Genomic DNA, 19,183 nt, shown 5'->3' on the forward strand with positions numbered 1-19,183 from the left:
GGAGAAGTTGAAATCTTGCAAGTGGATTCTTGGCAAAGACATCGAGAAATAGGTTCCAAGGCAAGTTCTTTGAGTGTGAAGTTTGGAAAACCCTTGTGTGAAAACCAAGTGCGGGATTTTCCGACCCCGTGCCGGGTTGGAGAATCGGTGGGGGAGGGCCGTGATTCACGTGACACCACCCCAACAACGGTCCGCCAATTCTCGGCACGGCACCGGTAGGGGACTGCTCTAAGCGGCCCCCACCAGCGATTCTCCACGTGCGATGGGCGGACTGCCCACCGAGTTAGGCCGAGCCCCGCTGGCGCCATTCATGTGTGGTCCTACCCGGCGGGACCGTGGCGTTCATGTTGCAGGGGGCGGCCTGGTGGGGGGAAGGGGGATCTGACCCTGGGGGGGGGGGGGGGGACCTCCACGGTGGCCTGGCCCGCGACGGGGCCCACTGATCGGCGGGTGGGCTTATCCTATGTTAATCTGCACCAGGCCCCTGTAGCTCTCCGCCATGTTGCGTCGGGGCCGGAGTGGAGAAGGCAACTAGTGCGCATGCGCGAAGTCGCACCGGCCGCAGCGTGCATGTGTGGACCCGTGGTGCCCGTTCTGGTGCCGGTATCAGAGCTGAAGCAGCGTGAGGCTCTCCAGTGCCGTGCTGGCACCCTGTGCCATGCAGGATCGCTGCTCCTAGGGGCCTGTTGACGCCATCGTAAAACGCGACGGCGTTTACGACAGCATCAACACCTCGCCTCAGGATCAGAGAATCCTGCCCCAGCATTCTGGTGAGACCAGTGGCTTACCATGTGGTAAGTATCTTTTGGGAATTTGGTGAGAAATCCACAAAAGTTGTCCTGGGTGGAATCTATCACTTGGTTCCAGAGTGTGGTGTGTCCAACCATAGTTTGTCAATTGTTTACATGGACCACGTACTTACTGAGAACATTAGAATATAAGATACAATTTTTAACATGTCTTATCCTAATAAATCTGTATATCTTTGCAAAGGTATAACTGGGGTGAAGGAGGAGTGTACTGTAGTCATTCTTTTCTTGTTTAATAAACGTTTTGTTCTTTTGTTAAAATTTCATTGGCAGTCCTGTGACTCTGTTCATCTACGTATTCTATCAAGGATCTATCAATCCAGGTTCCATCTTGGGATCAGAAGTAATATCAACTGAGAACATAATACATGTGTTACTAAGTGGCTGAACACTCTATCAGGGTCCAACTGCAGTGACGCTAGCATATGTTCCAGCTACCCTCCAGTTCTTAAAGGCGGTCTGTCTCTCTTAATAGGATTCACAGGAAACGACTGTTTAATTTAATTACTCCAATTGTGAACAAAGGAAATATAACACCAGCCCAGAAAAAGAGCTCCCAAACGTTCCAATTCTCCACTGGAGGCATTATTGAAACTGAGTCACTTCAGGCATTGCTCATGGGCAATCCCAAAGAGAAGTGATCCTAAAATGCCTTGGTGGGTGGAATCTTCTAGCAAGAGCATGGCCGCCACCAGTATCTTGCCGTAGAGCTTCTGTAGCAGAGGCACGAGCAACACAAAATTTCAACTCATTGTCTGTTGATCCATGGTCCTGAGATAATAATGTTCAGAAAGGCTCAGGAGAACAGAAAACAATGACACCTTTTAGAATCTTCTCCCCCTCTTTTGCAGGAATGGAAGATTAGTCAAACCAAAATTCGTGTAATCTCCACTTTTATATTCATATTGTTTGGATGCCTGTTGTTTGTGGCTATCCCTGCCATCATCTTTAAACAAATAGAAGGTTGGACAGCTTTGGAGTCTATCTATTTTGTAGTGATCACCTTGACAACGATTGGATTTGGTGACTTTGTAGCAGGTAAGATTTGCCTATACTTGTCCATATAAATAAAATAATTAATTTACCCAGAATGTGATATTCGAGATGCATAAATATGCCATGATTTCATTTTTTTAAAAAGGAAATGTGAAAATCTATGCCTGTTTCTTTGTTCAATTGAATGTTAAAACTTTGCATTACCATACATTTCTAATAGTGAATACTAGTTTTTATTAATTTAGCCACAGTTTCAAGTACTTGTGAAGCTCCATGAATGATATCTATCTTTGTGGAATATATAATTTCTTTCCTCTGTCTGAAGAGGTGAAAATGAAATGTCGCCACAGAGGACCATAGGCTTCTCTCCCCTTTGAGAATGGCACGGTGGCGCAGTGGTTAACGCCATTGTCTCACATTGCCAGGGACCCGGGTTCAATTCTGGCCTTGGGTGACTTTGTGGAGTTTGTACTTTCTCCCCATATCTGCGTGTGTTTCCTCGGGGTGCTCCGGTTTTCTCCCACAGTCCAAAGATGTGCAGGTTAGGTGGATTGGCCATGATAAATTTGCCCCTTAGTGTACAGTGAAGTGCAGATTAGTTGGGGTTACGGGGATAGAGCGGGGGAATGGGCCTAGGTAGGGTGCTCCTTCACAGTGTTGGTGCAAACTCAATGAGCCAAATAGCTTCCTTTTGCACTGTAGTGGTTCTATGGTTTAACCTTGCCACTCGCCTGAGGTGTGATCAGCGCCGGCCCTAGGGTTGCTGGCGCCCCGGGCAATCTGAACTTCGGCGCCCTTAGGGGGGGGGGGGGGGCCGAGAGGGGGGGGCGGGGCCGAGAGGGGGGGCGGGGCCGAGAGGGGGGGCAGGGCCGAGAGGGGGGGGGGGGCCGAGAGGGGGGGCAGGGCCGAGAGGGGGGGGGGGGCCGAGAGGGGGGGCGGGGCCGAGAGGGGGGGGCCGAGAGGGGGGGGGCCGAGAGGGGGGGGGGCCGAGAGTGGGGGCGGGGCCGAGAGGAGGGGGGGCCGAGAGGAGGGGGGGCCGAGGGGGCCGAGGGGGGGGGAGGGGGCCGAGGGGGGGGGCCGAGGGGGGGGGGACCGAGGGGGGGGCGAGGGGGGGGGGCGAGGGGGGGGGCGAGGGGGAAGGGGGGGTGAGGGGGGAGGCCGAGAGGGGGGGCGAGAAGGGGAGGGACCTGCGGGGGGCGGACCCGAGGGGGGGCGGGGGGACGGACCCGAGGGGGGGAGCGGATCCGAGGGGGGGAGCAGACCGGGGCGGGGCGGCGGACCGAGGGGGGGCCGCCCTGGGGGAGGGCGGCCACCGCGCATGCGCTGGTTGGCACCGGCCCAACTGCGCATGCGCGGGACCCGAGTCTCTGGCGCCCCCTAGCACATGGCGCCCCGGGCGACTGCCCGAGTTGCCGGTGCCTTGAGCCGGCCCTGGGTGTGATGACCCTCAGGTTAAATCATCGCCAGTCAGCTTTCTCTCAAAGGGGAGAGCAACCTATGGTCCTTTGGGAGTGTGGCGTGATTTACATCTGGATAGTTACTGCATGAGTGACTTGTCTGTCACTAGAGTTACAACAGTAAAAATAGAATTTATAAACTTACCCATTGATGTTGGTGAAGAAACGGTAAATGGGAAGTGGAAGCATAATCTGTGGCTGTCTAAACCAGTGCAGGCTACAGAAATTAGGCTGAAAATGTCAGTACAAATATAAGGCTGTGAACTTGTGGTAAACATTATTGTATTATATTCACTGTGCTGTTTTGTACATGCCTGGGCTTGTCCAGGCTGGCTCCGCCTGTGGCTCCTCCCCTCAGGCTTCTCTTTAAAAGTGGCAAGTCTTCGCCTCCGGACCCAGTTCGGGTCCAGAGGTAGGAGGCTTACTGCTTAGTGTATTAAAGCCTCAGTTACGTTTGTCACTCATCGTCTATTATTGATGGTGTATCAGAACTAGCAAGAAATATTATAAATAAAAACAGAGAATGATTAAAATTCTCAGCAGAACTCATAGTATCTGATGGGGAAAATAAACGCAGTTAACGCTTCAGATTGATCACTCTGTCAGAGTTGAGTTCTGACAAACAGTTAATTTTCCTGTTTTCACCCCACCTGTTTCACCAAGATGGGACACCACACCAAGATGGGCCACCGTTCTTATTCTCTGGAGGTGATTTTGCTCCCGCGTCCGCTGCAAGTGCAAATGGCGATGCAGATGTGACATCTCGCTAGATTCTCGGGAAACGAGATGCTCGTGGGAAAGATCTCATTTCCCTATTTTCCCTTCCTGTCGGCAGTGACATAACAAGCTTCCCACCCACAAAGGGCGAGAACCTCATTGCAATACGTTTAAATACATTTCAATATAATTACAGGGCCCAACCCGCCACATGATAACCCCCCGCGCAACATAATATGCAGACCTCGCCAACGTGATGTCATGCCGGTGACATTTAGAACAGGTGTTAATCAATTCAGGGCATCTTCCAGGGGCTTAAGGGTAAGTATAGCCCTTGGCAGGAGGGATGGGACATGCCTGGGCCCCGAACACATATTGGCACTGCCCCTGGCAGCGTTAATCTCACAGTGCCAGTCTGTATCAGGGACAGTGGGCACTCTGGGGAACCCCACTGTGGGTAGTTCCCATTGTGATTGCTCGGGGGGGATGGAGACCCCAATGTTTGTGTTGTGGTGGGGGCATGGGGGAGAGGCTACTACATTTGTGTTGTGGTGGAGGGGGGAAAGAGGAGAGATGGCAAAGCTTGTCAGGGCCGGCCTTCATGTCCGTGGAGAGCGGGCTGTGCAGACTGTGCTTTCAGCTCAGATGCTTCTATTGCGGGAGGGGAGGGAGAGAGAGATCCCGATGCTTGTTGTGGTCATCTTCCATGTCTTTGTGTGTGTGTGTAGGGTGGTGGAGGGGGGGGGGGGGGGGGGGGAGCGGCGGTAGCGGAGGGCTTATTTTTAGTCCAGCTCAGAACGCCCTTTAAGATGGTACCCCAATCTCGCCTTGCTGGCTACATCAACCCCTACCCCGCCATAGTGGCATTGTAAACAATGCCTCCATAATTGTTTTGTTTAGAGTGTCTGAAGATCTAGGCCACAATCCAACAGCCACACTGCGTCCGCAAAGTAGCTCACCGGGAGTGCCAGGAGACCCACTCCTGGGATTTACCCAGCTCATAACGTCTTGCGAGATTCTTGTGCGATGTGACAATGGGCAGGATTACCTTTTAGAAAATCTGCATATTACAGCAAGGCAGTAAGCCTCACTCTAACGTGCAGATTCCTAAGGTACCTCAGGCTTTGGAACTCATCCCCTTCACCTCAGAAACCTTGGGTGAACGCTGTGCGGTACTGGTCCCCACAAATAGTTACCAGACAGAACGGTACTTGTGGGGGTCTCCCAGGGGATCGGAGGCCTTCAGCTGCATGCCCTTTAGCCAAGGTGGTGCTCTGGCAGTGCTGCTGCCAGCCTGGCACTGCTGAGGTGCATAGTGGCACTGCCAAGGTGCCAGGCTAGCATTTTGTGCTTGCGTCCTATCTGGCCGAGCTTGCCCAGCAGGGATGTTGTGGGGGGGACCCTCCTTTACTGCGCTTAGGCTGGGTGGGGGGTGGGGGGAGGGGGGGGGGGGGGTTCGGTCTGATGAGCGGAGCTCTCCACTGTACAACATAGGGCTATGTGCAGCCTCGGCTGTTCGTTCCCCGTTCAGGCCTCTTATTCAACACGAGTTGCGTTGAATAGCCATGTGCTTCTTGACACTGCGAGCGCCAGGAAACGCACTAGCTAAGGGATTTTGTTCCCCTTTGGGAGGATTGTGCCCTAGGTCTGAAAACTCGACTGTGCATCTGGAGAGATGCATGCTGGTTTTCAGTCAGAGCCTGATACTCTGGCAAATTATGGTAAAATTCCACCCTCTGTCTCAATACAGTTGCGTGAAATTCAGTACTGCCCGAATATTGCAGACTGACTGAAATGAAAATGAAAATCGCTTATTGTCACAAGTAGGCTTCAAATGAATTTCCTGTGAAAAGCTCCTCGTCGCCACAATCCGGCACCTGTTCAGGGAGGTTGGTATGGGAAGGCGCCAGACTGAACACACATCTGGCACTAAAGGCGAGTAAAGTATACTGAAAGATTGGTAGTTCCATTGCAGTTTGGGGGTGAAATTCAACTTTGGCAGAATCCTAGATGGGAGGTATTAGACATGCCACTGGTTACACACTAACTGATTAAGTTTATCAGCCAGCTTTTACCCCACTACCTGAAAAACAGATTAACTCATCATTTATCTCATTGCTGTATGCAAATTTACCACTTCTTACATGACAACAGTAACTTCAAAATGTTTCACTGGCCAGTGAAGTACCGTAAGCAGTTCTAAGGATGTGAAAAGTGCAAAATAAATGTCAGTTCATCTTTTGATAAAGAATAATTATCATTAGGCCACATTGCACAGAAATATATTTACTGTTGCTAATTTGAAGTTGCTTAATTTTAATTATCTGCCTATTCAAACTCAAATCCTGCAAAAAGTGCCTCCTCTGCTGTATTATTAAATAGCTCAATTTTAATAACTATTTGAAGTGCTGGATAAAATAACTTTTTTCAGGAAAAAGAATGACGTCAAGTTAATTGTACTGTGCTCACCAGCATCAATAAAATACGTGCAAACTGGATGAATAAACCCCCAGGCACCAAAGCATTATCTTCTACTGAAATGGAAAATCAAACGTTAAATACCTCTTCCTCCAGGTACCATGCCCAAAGAGGGCGATGGTGACCATGGATTTACATGATTTTGCTTCGCAAAGCCCTGCTGTGCTTTGCCTTTGCCTTCTGCAATATGGTTAAGCAGGAAATTCTCACCTCCTGCCATCAGGAGGACTGGAAGTATTTGCAGGCCGATAGTCAATCTGTTTGGCCACATTGTGAATGCACATTGTGAATGCACGGGGCAACACGGTAGCATGGTGGTTAGCATAAATGCTTCACAGCTCCAGGGTCCCAGGTTCGATTCCCGGCTGGGTCACTGTCTGTGCGGAGTCTGCACGTCCTCCCCGTGTGTGCGTGGGTTTCCTCCGGGTGCTCCGGTTTCCTCCCACAATCCAAAGATGTGCGGGTTAGGTGGATTGGCCATGCTAAATTGCCCGTAGTGTCCTAAAAAGTAAGGTTAAGGGGGGGGTTATTGGGTTACGGGTATAGGGTGGATACGTGGGTTTGAGTAGGGTGATCATGGCTCGGCACAATATCGAGGGCCGAAGGGCCTGTTCTGTGCTGTACTGTTCTATGTTCTATGTTCTATGTTCCATGGCCATCACATCCTGAAGTGGGATTTGAACTCCCTGGTCTAGAGGTAGGGACGCTACCACTGCACCACAAGACCTCTGTCAAACGTGCATAGAATGAACGATACCTATCTTGGTTTATGTCGGCTGAGACATGAGAAATGACAATGGAGAAATCCATGACATTAATTGCAAATGTAAATCTAGGAAATGTATGAAAAGTGAAAAAAGATGTTTTTATAAATGAACAAAAACCATGACAGGTTTATCAGTGTAAGGAGCGCCAAAATAAGGTTGTGGCTGCTAAGAGTTAAAGGTCATAAGGTTGTCCTGAAGAGTAAACGAGCGGCAGAAATATTAAATACTTTTCCAGTAGGGCCAGGATTTCATGCTGTGCAAGCAGCATCATGATCTCCAGTTGAGGGCTGTGGAGCAGAAGGACCCTGACGGTCTACTCGTTATATCAATCTGCATGTCTGGGGGAGTTGTTGGAGATTTTCTGGAATTCTGTACCCTTGTGGGTCCTGATGGAATACTTTGCAGTTGAAGGCTGTCATGAGTTCTACTGAATTAAAACAGAAAATGTTGGAATTAGTCAACAAATCTGGCAGCATCTGTGGAGAGAAAAAACAGAGTTAATATTTCAGCTCGATAGCCTCCCATCGGAGCTGGGAAATGTTAGAGATGTAAGTGGTTTTGAACAAGTACAAAGGAAGGGGAAGGGGAGACAGTAAATGGGAAGGCTTGTGATCAGTGAAAGGCAAGAGAGATGATATGAGAAAAGGGTCGATGGTATAAGGCAATAGGGACAAGTAAAGAAACAAGAAATGTGTCCAGAGGAAGTGTAAATGGTCGAGCCATGAACAGCTGCCATCCAATAAACCTGCCAAATCCTGGAAAAAATAGGAAACAAAATGTGGACAGGGTTAACATCTGAATTTGTTAAACTCAGTGTTGAGTTCAGAGACTGTAAAGTGCCTAATAGAAAGATGAGGTGCTGTCCGTTGCACTTCCGTTGAGATTCATTGGAAGGATGTGAGATGCTGAGAGGTCAGAGTGGGAATGGAGTGGAGAATTAAAATTGCCTGTTGAACTTGCCACCACTGATGAAATTGATTGACTTTATTTACAAAATACATGGAGCTGGATGCTCCATTGGCGAGATCTTCCGTTTCACTGGCAGCGCACTCACGCCCCCGGATTTCCCGATGGCGTGGGGGTGCCCACAATGGGAAACCCCATTGGCTGGTTGCTGGAATGAAGGATTCTGCTGCTGGTGGGGGCACGCCGCACTGGAAAATGGGTGCGACAGGGCGAAGAAACCCGACCATGATTCCTATCAGAGTGAAAGAAGCTTACTGTTTTCTTCAGGATCAGAATGGCGTCAGGATTAGCCTGTTGAAGTGTCTGTGGGCCGTACCTCCTTCCTCTGATGGATTGGGATGGGCACCTTGTAGGCAGAGATTGCCCATCTCAACAGAGTAATCGCCACATCTCTGCAGTTTAGTGCAAGAACTGTGTCCCTTGACCAAAGCACATAAAATATATATTAATGGATGGGAGTTCTGCTGCACAACACTTCTTCTGGAAGAGGGAAGCTGTAGCATTTGGCCTCCAGACTTTAAAGATAATGATAAGGAAATGTGACTTAATGAATGAATGGAAAAAGACCAAAGAGTGACAGGAAACAGAGATTTCTCTGTCTAAAAACAGCGGTGAACAGTTTCCATAGGGGTCGGTGTTGGATGAGCTCTGAGCCTACGGCCTGGATTTTCATTCTCAAGGGCTGCTGCAGGAGCCAGATAAAATTCCCTTGGGAGAAAGTGCCTGTAAAAGTAGGATCTTCATTGCCAGTGGGGGCGGGTGCAGGCTGGATTTGGACTTGTCGACTCTGGAAAAAGTTTGGAGGCAGCCACAGGGGCTGCTGGGTGTTTAAATGGCAACAGGCGTAATGGGTGTGTGGATTCTCAGCCAAGCCTCATTATATATGTTTGGCTGAGAGCTCAGGCAACTTGCTGTAACATCTGCCCCCAGAGAAAACATTGTTTGATTGACAGCTCAGGCTCTCTGTCGACAATTTCACAATGTTTGTTTACACATATTGATTTCAATGTTAATTGATTTGAAGGGTTTGTGGTTTTTGTATTGATACTTTAAGGGGTTTGGATGATTGACACTTTTATTGCCTTCCAGTTAAATTATTTTTTTTCACATAGTAGAAAGTTATGATTGAATTACTTATTTTAAAGCTTTTTTTTAATACATATTCTACTTTCAGTGCAGTATTAATTAATTTCATACAGCATATAGTGAGTCAATGGGCATGGATGTGTCATAGCTATGCCTAGGGGGGCTAGAAGAGCCATAGAGGGTACATGCAAGGAGATACATTGGCATGGGTGGGGGAATGAGAGGCATGGGGGATGGGCGGAAGCTTATACCTTCACAATGGAAGTATGTGGGGCCATAGGGTGTTGGTGGAAGGGCAGAGCATGGCATTGAGGGTATGAAAGGCTGTAGGGATCGGACGGAAGGGCATAGGTTGGCATAGAGGGCATGAGCAGTTATCTTTTAAAATGTCCCATCATGCAGACTAAAGTTTAGGACTCCTCGAAGGCAGTGTTTTTCAAACTGTGGGTTGTGACGGCTTTTAAATTGAGAATGCCAGGCGGCCATGAACAACTTTTATATGGAATGAGGCAGTCTTCCGGCCAGAAGCAACAGCAGAGAGCAGGTCATGCACCCGATATGTACACTGATGTCACGCGTCTGTACGTCCATGCTTTTGGCGCGAAGTCACAGAGGAAAAGTTCCTCCATTTTCTAGCTGCGAGCAAGCAAGGCAACAGGACTATGAAGAACTGAAGATGGATCATTTTGTTAAAAGGGCCAGAGACAAAACAGGCCAGGATTTCACAACTGAGGACCAAGATAGGTTAACAGAACAGACGGATAAGGAAAAGACACAGTTCAATGTAGCAAAGGTTTAAGAAATACATTTTAGAAATTAGAGTAGAGAAAGCAAGCACACCTTAATGATAAAATCTTAAATCTGCAAATTGGGTTTTAAGATTCGGGGGTCATTAAACATGGACAAGAAGATAAGTCGATGAAAAAGGAAAGGCAAATTCAGGGGCAGGATTCTCCAATAATGGGGCTATGTCTCCACGCCCGCAAGAAAATGGGCGCGAATCCCTTCCTGCCTTCGCTCCTTTGATCCTGTGGTCTTTTATGTATCCGTGCTCTCCTGAGAGTGGTGGCAGAGCCACGAGCTGTATAGGACTTGCTTTTGCAGCCTGCAAAAGCCCCCAAATCTTCTCTCCCCCCCCCTCTCCAAAATTTGTTTCCTCTCAAAACCCATCTTTTTAGTTAGGCTTTCAGTCACTTCCTTCACTCCTTCAACATGATTTACCAGTTGTTCACTTATTTATTTTAAATATTTTTCCCTAGCCTATCCAACATACTTTAGAATATTAGAAAATACTGTATTAAACTGCTTCATATTTTCTTCCTATCTGCAGTATGAAGTTTAAATGGCTCTTTCCCCACAAAATTCAGAAACAATTATTCCACATAAAACTCATAAGAAAATCAACAACTTCAGTAGTGCAATATTCTTTATGACCTTTCTTAGGCAGGCTACTGATGCCAATTATATTATGAACTACGCACATTAGGTACTGAGTGTGTGCATTTTCCAATTCTATTTCACTCATCACTCCCGTCCATTTTGTAAATCTTTTGTGGCCACTACAGCGCTATAATCTTCCTCATGCCAGTGCTCAATATGGAAGCTGAACTTTCTGGGTTGCATTGATCTTAATAAGACAACTTTGATACCCTCATATTAGTGTTGCTTTACGTCAGAGAGAGTAACTTTCACTTTAATAAAACGCTGGCACCTGTACTACTATACTGTTAACTTCAGAGCAAAAACCTTAGGCTATGGTTCATCTGAAATTCACTGACCTACTATTCTTTCCATGATGTTTAGGAGAGAGTCCGGATAAAGAATATTTAGACTGGTACAAACCTGCTGTATGGTTCTGGATCCTGGTAGGACTTGCTTACTTTGCTGCAGTTCTGAGCATGATTGGAGATTGGCTTCGTGTCATATCAAGGAAAACAAAAGAAGAGGTACGTTGCTCATAAATGTTTACATTTATCTATTTAACACAACATCATTTTTATATCAGGGACAAAAACTTAAATTATTTCACATCCTCAGACCTTGACCATCCCTCTAATTCAGTGTCCCTTTCTAGTCGGCTGTTTTCCCTCCCCAAGTCCTGATTAAAAACGTTTAGTATTCTCCGTATATTTTGTTCTAGTAATTCGACCACCTTGTCATCAGTGAAATTGATCTTTTTAAAATCTTAGCCCACACTAGGAAAACATCTAAACACGCTTTGCATGTGGCATTTCTGTCGTTTACACATTATCACCTTTGGTGCCTGTGGCCTGGGATTATGATGTTAAATTATGTTCCTACTTTACAGCAGTGACTACACTTCAAAAGTACTTTATTGACTGTAAAGTGCTTTGAGATGTGCTGCGGTCATGAAAGATGCTTTATAAATGTAATTTTTTTTAAAAGCTGGTTCTTTTATCTCAAGGGCAGTGTAGAAAACAAGGATTTATTTATTTATTTATTTGATTTATTATTGTCACATGTATTAATATACAGTGAAAAGTATTGTTTCTTGCATGCTGCACAAGCAATGCATACCGTACATAAGGAAGGAAGGAGAGACTGCAGAATATAATGTTACAGTTGTAGCAAGGTGTTCAGAAAAGATCAACTTAATACGAGGTGGGTCCATTCAAAAGCCTGATGGCAGTAGGGAAGAAGCTGTTCTTGAGTCGGTTGGTGCGTGACCTCAAACTTTGGTTTCTTTTTCCTGGCGGAAGAGAGTATGTCCGGGGTGCGTGGGGTACTTAATTATGCTGGCTGCCTTTCTGAGGCAGCGGGAATTATGGATAGAGTCAATGGATGGGAGGCTGGTTTGTGTGATGTACTGGGCTACATTCATGACCTTTTGTAGTTTCCTGCAGTCTTGGGTAGAGCAGGCTCCATACCAAGTTGTGATACAACCAGAAAGAATACTTTCTATGGTGCATCTGTAGAAGTTGGTGAGGGTCGTAGCTGACATGCCAAATTTCCTCAATCTTCTGATAAAGTAGTCATTGGTGGGCTTTCTTAACTATAGTGTCGGCATGGGGGGACCAAGGCAGGCTGTTAGTGATCTGTACACCTAAAAACTTGAAGCTCTCGACCCTTTCTACTTCGTTCCCATTGATGTAGACAGGGGCATGTTCTCCACTACGCTTCCTGAAGTCGATAATAATCTCCTTCATTTCGTTGATTATTGTCGTCGCACCAGTTCACCAGATTCTCTATCTCTTCCTATACTCTGTCTTGTCATTGTTTGAGATCCGACCCACTACGGTGGTGTCATCAGCAAATTTGAAAATCGCGTTGGAGGGGAATTTGGCCACACAGTCATAGGTGTATAAGGAGTATAGTAGGGGGCTGAGGACACAGCCTTGTGGGCACCGGTGTTGAGGATGATCATGGAGGAGGTGCTGTTGCCTATCTTTACTGATTGTGGTCTGTGGGTTAGAACGTTCAGGATCCAGATGGAGCAGACAAATTGTAAATGGTGAAAAGGTTCTTTAGAACATAGAACATAGAACGATACAGCGCAGTACAGGCCCTTCGGCCCACGATGTTGCACCGACATGGGAAGTCAAAAACTAAAGGCCATCTAACCTACACTATGCCATTATCATCCATATGCTTATCCAATAAACTTTTAAATGCCCTCAATGTTGGCGAGTTCACTACTGTTGCAGGTAGGGCATTCCACGGCCTCACCACTCTTTGCGTAAAAAACCTACCTCTGACGTCTGTCCTATATCTATTACCCCTCAATTTAAGGCTATGTCCACTCGTGCTAGCCACCTTCATCCGCGGGAGAAGGCTCTCACTGTCCACCCTATCTAACACTCTGATCATTTTGTATGCCTCTATTAAGTCACCTCTTAACCTTCTTCTCTCTAACGAGAACAACCTCAAGTCCATCAGCCTTTCCTCATAAGATTTTCCCTCCATACCAGGCAACATCCTGGTAAATCTCCTCTGCACCCGTTCCAAAGCTTCCACATCCTTCCTATAATGAGGCAACCAGAACTGTACGCAATATTCCAAATGCGGACGTACCAGAGTTTTGTATAGCTGCAATATGACCTCATTGCTCCGGAACTCAATCCCTCTACCAAGAAAGGCCAACACACCATAGGCCTTCTTCACAACCCTATCAACCTGGGTGGCAACTTTCAGGGATCTATGTACATGGACACCGAGATCCCTCTGCTCATCCACACTGCCAAGAAGTTTACCATTAGCCAAATAGTCCGCATTCCTGTTATTCTTTCCAAAGTGAATCACCTCACACTTCTCTACATTAAACTCCATTTGCCACCTCTCAGCCCAGCTCTGCAGCTTATCTATGTCCCTCTGTAACCTGCAACATCCTTCCACACTGTCTACAACTCCACCGACTTTAGTGTCGTCTGCAAATCTACTCACCCAACCTTCTGTGCCCTCCTCTAGGTCATTTATAAAAATGACAAACAGCAACGGCCCCAGAACAGATCCTTGTGGTACGCCACTCGTAACTGAACTCCACTCTGAACATTTGCCATCAACCACCACCCTCGGTCTTCTTTCAACTAGCCAATTTCTGATCCACATCTCTAAATCACCCTCAATCCCCAGCCTCCGTATTTTCTGCAATAGCCGACCTTGGGGAACCTTATCAAACGCTTTACTGAAATCCATATACACCACATCAACTGCTCTACCCTCGTCTACCTGTTCAGTCACCTTCTCAAAGAACTCGATAAGGTTTGTGAGGCATGACCTACCCTTCACAAAACCATGCTGACTATCCCTAATCATATTATTCCTATCTAGATGATTATAAATCGTATCTCTTATAATCCTTTCCAAGACTTTACCCACAACAGACGTGAGGCTCACCGGCCTATAGTTACCGGGGTTATCTCTACTCCCCTTCTTGAACAAAGGGACCACATTTGCTACCCTCCAGTCCTCTGGCACTATTCCTGTAGCCAATGATGACATAAAAATTAAAGCCAAAGGCTCAGCAATCTCTTCCCTGGCTTCCCAGAGAATCCTAGGATAAATCCCATCAGGCCCCGGGGACTTATCTATTTTCACCTTGTCCAGAATTGCCAACACTTCTTCCCTACGCACCTCAATGCCATCTATTCTAATAGCCTGGGTCTCAGCATTCTCCTCCACAACATTATCTTTTTCCTGAGTGAATACTGATGAAAAGTATTCATTTAGTATCTCGCTTATCTCCTCAGCCTCCACACGCAACTTCCCACCACTGTCCTTGACTGGCCCTACTCTTACCCTAGTCATTCTTTTATTCCTGACATACCTATAGAAAGCTTTTGGGTTTTCCTTGATCCTACCTGCCAAAGACTTCTCATGTCCCCTCCTTGCTCGTCTTAGCTCTCTCTTTAGATTCTTCCTCGCTTCCTTGTAACTATCAAGCGCCCCAACTGAAACTTCACGCCTCATCTTCACATAGGCCTCCTTCTTCCTCTTAACAAGAGATTCCACTTCTTTGGTAAACCACGGTTCCCTCGCTCTACCCCTTCCTCCCTGCCTGACTGGTACGTACTTATCAAGAACATGCAATAGCTGCTCCTTGAACAAGCTCCACATATCCAGTGTGCCCAACCCTTGCAGCCTACTTCTCCAACCTACACATCCTAAGTCATGTCTAATGGCATCATAATTGCCCTTCCCCCAGCTATAACTCTTGCCCTGCGGGGTATACTTATCCCTTTCCATCACTAACGTAAAGGTCACCGAATTGTGGTCACTGTTTCCAAAGTGCTGACCTACCTCCAGATCTAACACCTGGCCTGGTTCATTACCCAAAACCAAATCCAATGTGACCTCGCCTCTTGTTGGCCTGTCAACATATTGTGTCAGGAAACCCTCCTGCACACATTGTACAAAGAACGACCCATCTAATGTACTCGAACTATATCTTTTCCAGTCAATATTTGGAAAGTTAAAGTCTCCCATAACAACTACCCTGTTACTTTCGCTCTTTTCCAGAATCATCTTTGCCATCCTTTCCTCTACATCCCTAGAACTATTAGGGGGCCTATAGAAAACTCCCAACAGGGTGACCTCTCCTTTCCTGTTTCTAACCTCAGCCCATACTACCTCGGAAGAAGAGTCCCAATCTAGCATCCTTTCCGCCACCGTAATACTGTCCTTGACTAGCAGCGCCACACCTCCCCTTCTTTTGCCCCCTTCTCTGAGCTTACTAAAACACCTAAACCCTGGAACCTGCAACAACCATTCCTGTCCCTGCTCTATCCATGTCTCTGAAATGGCCACAACATCGAAGTCCCAGGTACCAACCCATGCTGCCAGTTCCCCTACCTTATTTCGTATACTCCATTGATCAGTCAACTGTCTTTTTTCCACATGAGGGCGAGTGCAGAACAAGGTGACAAAGAGAAATTAGCTGCTAACAGATCAAATTTTTGAAAGAGGTATTTTATTTTTAACTCAGAGAATGGTGAGAATGTGGCATTTCTGCATATATAGAGTCGTTGAAAGATTTAAGCTGAGGTTTGATGCAGAATTGAGGAAGAACGTGATAGATGGCGGGAAGGATGTGAAGAGATAATTATAACTGGAAGAGGCTCATGTGGAGCATAATCATTGGCACAGAGCAGTTGGATCGAATGGTCAGTTCTCTTTAATTTCCATCCTTGTGATTTCATTCTTGCGATGTGAGCGTCACTGGCGAATTCAGCATTTATTGACCATCTCTAATTGCCCTTGAAAAGGTGATAGTGAACCACCTCCTTGAACTGCTGCAACCATGTGGTGTCGGTACATCCACAGTTTTGTTAGGGAGGGTGCTGGTGAGTTGCCTTCTTGAATTGCTGCAGTCTTTGAGGTGTAGGTACATCCACGGTGCTGTTAGGGAAGGAGTTCCAGGATTTTGCTCCGGCGACAGTGAAGGAACAGCGATATATTTCCACTTGGAGGGGAAACCCCAGGTAGTGGAGTTCCCAGGTATCTGCTGCTCTTCTCCTTCTAGGTAGTAGAGGTCGTGGATTTGGAAGGTGTTTTCTAAAGAGCCTCGGTGAGTTACTGTAGTGCATCCTGTAGATGGTACATGCGGCTGCCATTGTTCCTCGGTGGTGGAGGATTTGAATGTTTGTGGAAGAAGAAGCAATCAAGCGGGCTGCTTTGTCCTGGATGGTGTTGAGCTCCTTGAGTGTTCTTGGAGCTGCACTCATCCAGGCATGTGGAGAGATTTCCATTACACACCTGACTTGTGCCTTGTAGATGGTGGACAGGCTTTCGATGGTCACGAGGTGAGTTATGTGCTGTAGAATTCCTAACTTTGACCTGCCCTGGTAGCCACAGTATTAATGTGGCTAGTCCAGTTCAGTTTCTGATCAATGTTAATCCCCAGGGAGTTGATTGTGGGTGATTCAGCGATGGTAATGCCATTGAATGCCATTGATGTCAAGAGGCAATGGTTAGAGACTCTCTTGCAGGGCATGGTCATTGCCTGGCACTTGTGCGATGCAAATGTAACTTGTCACTTGTTGGCCCAAGCCTGGATATTGTCCAGTTCTTGCTGCATTTGGACACGGGCTGCTTCATTATCTGAGTTGTGAATTGTGCTGAATATTGTGCAGTCATTCTCAAACAATCCTACTTCTGACCTGATGATGGAAGGGAGGTCATTGATGAAGCAGCTGAAGGTGGTTGGGCCTCAGACACCAACCTGAGGAACTCCTGCAGTGATGTCCTGGACCTGAGATGATTGATCCCCAACCATCACACCCATCTTCCTTTGTGTCAGGTATGATTCCAACATTGGAGAGTTTCCTCCCCTATTCCCATTGACTTCAGGTTAGCTAGGGCTCCTTGATGCCATTTTTGGTCAAATGCAGTCAAGAGCAGTCACTTTCACCTCACTTCTGGCATTCAGCTCTTTTGTCCATGTTTGAGCCAAGGCTGTAATGAGGTTAGGAGCTAAGTGATCCTGACAGAACTCAAACTGAGCATCCGTGAGTAGGTTATTGCTGAGTAAGTGCCACTTGATGGTTGAGTGTTGTTCAACGCTTTTTTGCCTGGAACCCAGTTTTAACAACCAGCCATCCTTCGGGACCCATGACGGACGACTTTCACGACCCACGCCGGCCGACCTTTGCGACCCATGCTGGCCGACCCTTGCGACCCCCACCGGCCGACCTTTGAGACCCATGCTGGCCGATCCTTGCGATCCATGCCACCTGAACTTCACGACCGACATTGCCCAAACTTCACGCCCCATGATTTTCAGTTATCTTTAATGTGACAGTTGATTCTACTTGGTCCTCATGATCTCACTTGCTTTGTCATTCAATGTTGCATTTCTATTGAGGACTTCAGCCAATGATATAATTTCTCAGTGCGTACGTTGAAACAAATCAAGAGGTTTGACCTCAAACTCGTCATGCTTAGTCATCAAATGCCTTTGAGGTTTTGAGTGTTTTAATCGCTCTTTTGCAAGTACTTCCCTACATATAACACACATGGGCTTTGCATCATGATTTGGCTTGACAGAATTAACAAACTCATACATCAAGAAAACTTATTTATATTATTTTGTTCCTGATTTCAGCTTCCTCTTAATGGGTTATTCACCAGAGGCCATGGAGTTCAACCAGCACTGCTGGCACCTACAAAATGGAGGAAGCTCTCTTGTGCCCAGAGCACATGACATCTGTGTGCCGGGCACGTGACTTGTTCCCTGCCGCTGCTTCTGGAGATTAGACGCCATCAATTTTCAAAAAGAATCTTCTCCTGGGGCAGCATGTTGATGTCAGGAAGAGGCAGGGTGCCTCATTGGTTCCGGGCTTGCGTATTGCTGAGGGGACATGCATGCGCTGCCCGGCCGGCATTCTAAAAGCTGGCCACAGCTGGCAATTTTAAAAGCTGGACAACGGCCGCTTTGCACTTCTTCCCCAGATCGGGAACGCCGCGACCGATGGCTCCGCAATCCTTCCAGCACCCACCTGTGACCCACATGCGGGTTTGAAAATTACTGTTATAGATGGATTGCAAAGTTGGATGTCCAATGTGTGCAGGAGGCTTTCCTGACACAGTATGTAGATAGGGCAATGAGAGACGAGGCCATATTGGATTTGGGACTGGGTAATGAACCAGGACAGGTGTTAGATTTGGAGGTAGGTGAGCATTTTGGTGATAGTGACCACAATTCGATTACGTTTACTTTAGTGATGGAAAGGGATAGGTATGTACCGCAGGGCAAGAGTTATATCTGGGGGAAAGGCAATTATGATGTGATGAGGCAAGACTTAGGATGCATCAGATGGGGAGGGAAATTGCAGAGGATGGGCACAATGGAAATGTGGAGCTTGTTCAAGGAACAGCTATTGTGTGTCCTTGATAAGTATGTACCTGTCAGGCAAGGAGGAAGTGGTCGAGCGAGAGAACCATGGTTTACTAAAGTAGTTGAAACATTTGTCAAGAGGAAGAAGGCTTATGTAAAGATGAGACGTGAAGGTTCAGTTAGGGCGCTCGAGAGTTACAAGTTAGCTAGGAAGGACCTAAAGAGAGAGCTAAGAAGAGCCAGGAGGGGACATGAGAAGTCTTTGGCAGGTAGGATCAAGGATAATTCTAAAACTTTCTATAAATATGTCAGGAATAAAAGAATGACTAAGGTAAGAGTAGGGCCAGTCAAGGACAGTAGTGGGAAGTTGTGCGTGGAGTCCGAGGAGATAGGAGAGGTACTAAATGAATATTTTTCATCAGTATTCACGCAGGAAAAAGACAATGTTGTCGAGGAGAATACTGAGATACAGGCTACTAGACTAGAAGGGCTTGAGGTTCATAAGGAGGAGGTGTTAGCAATTCTGGAAAGGGTGAAAATAGATAAGTCCCCTGGGCCGGATGGGATTTATCCTAGGATTCTCTGGGAAGCTAGGGAGGAGGTTGCTGAGCCTTT

The 19,183-nt window shown here is 47.0% G+C and overlaps 1 protein-coding gene across 1 annotated transcript in view; it reads left to right on the plus strand.

Annotated features, from left to right (window-relative positions):
• LOC119973467 (potassium channel subfamily K member 2-like) overlaps positions 1-19,183 on the plus strand; it is a 236,812-nt gene that overhangs the window by 193,900 nt on the left and 23,729 nt on the right. The window contains exons 6-7 of the mRNA XM_038811665.1: positions 1,661-1,847; positions 11,080-11,222. Of these exons, the coding sequence (XP_038667593.1) occupies positions 1,661-1,847; positions 11,080-11,222 (330 nt within the window). The remainder of the gene's footprint in view (positions 1-1,660; positions 1,848-11,079; positions 11,223-19,183) is intronic.

Source organism: Scyliorhinus canicula, chromosome 1 (assembly GCF_902713615.1).
Source record: "Scyliorhinus canicula chromosome 1, sScyCan1.1, whole genome shotgun sequence".
In the NCBI taxonomy this organism is placed as follows: domain Eukaryota; kingdom Metazoa; phylum Chordata; class Chondrichthyes; order Carcharhiniformes; family Scyliorhinidae; genus Scyliorhinus; species Scyliorhinus canicula.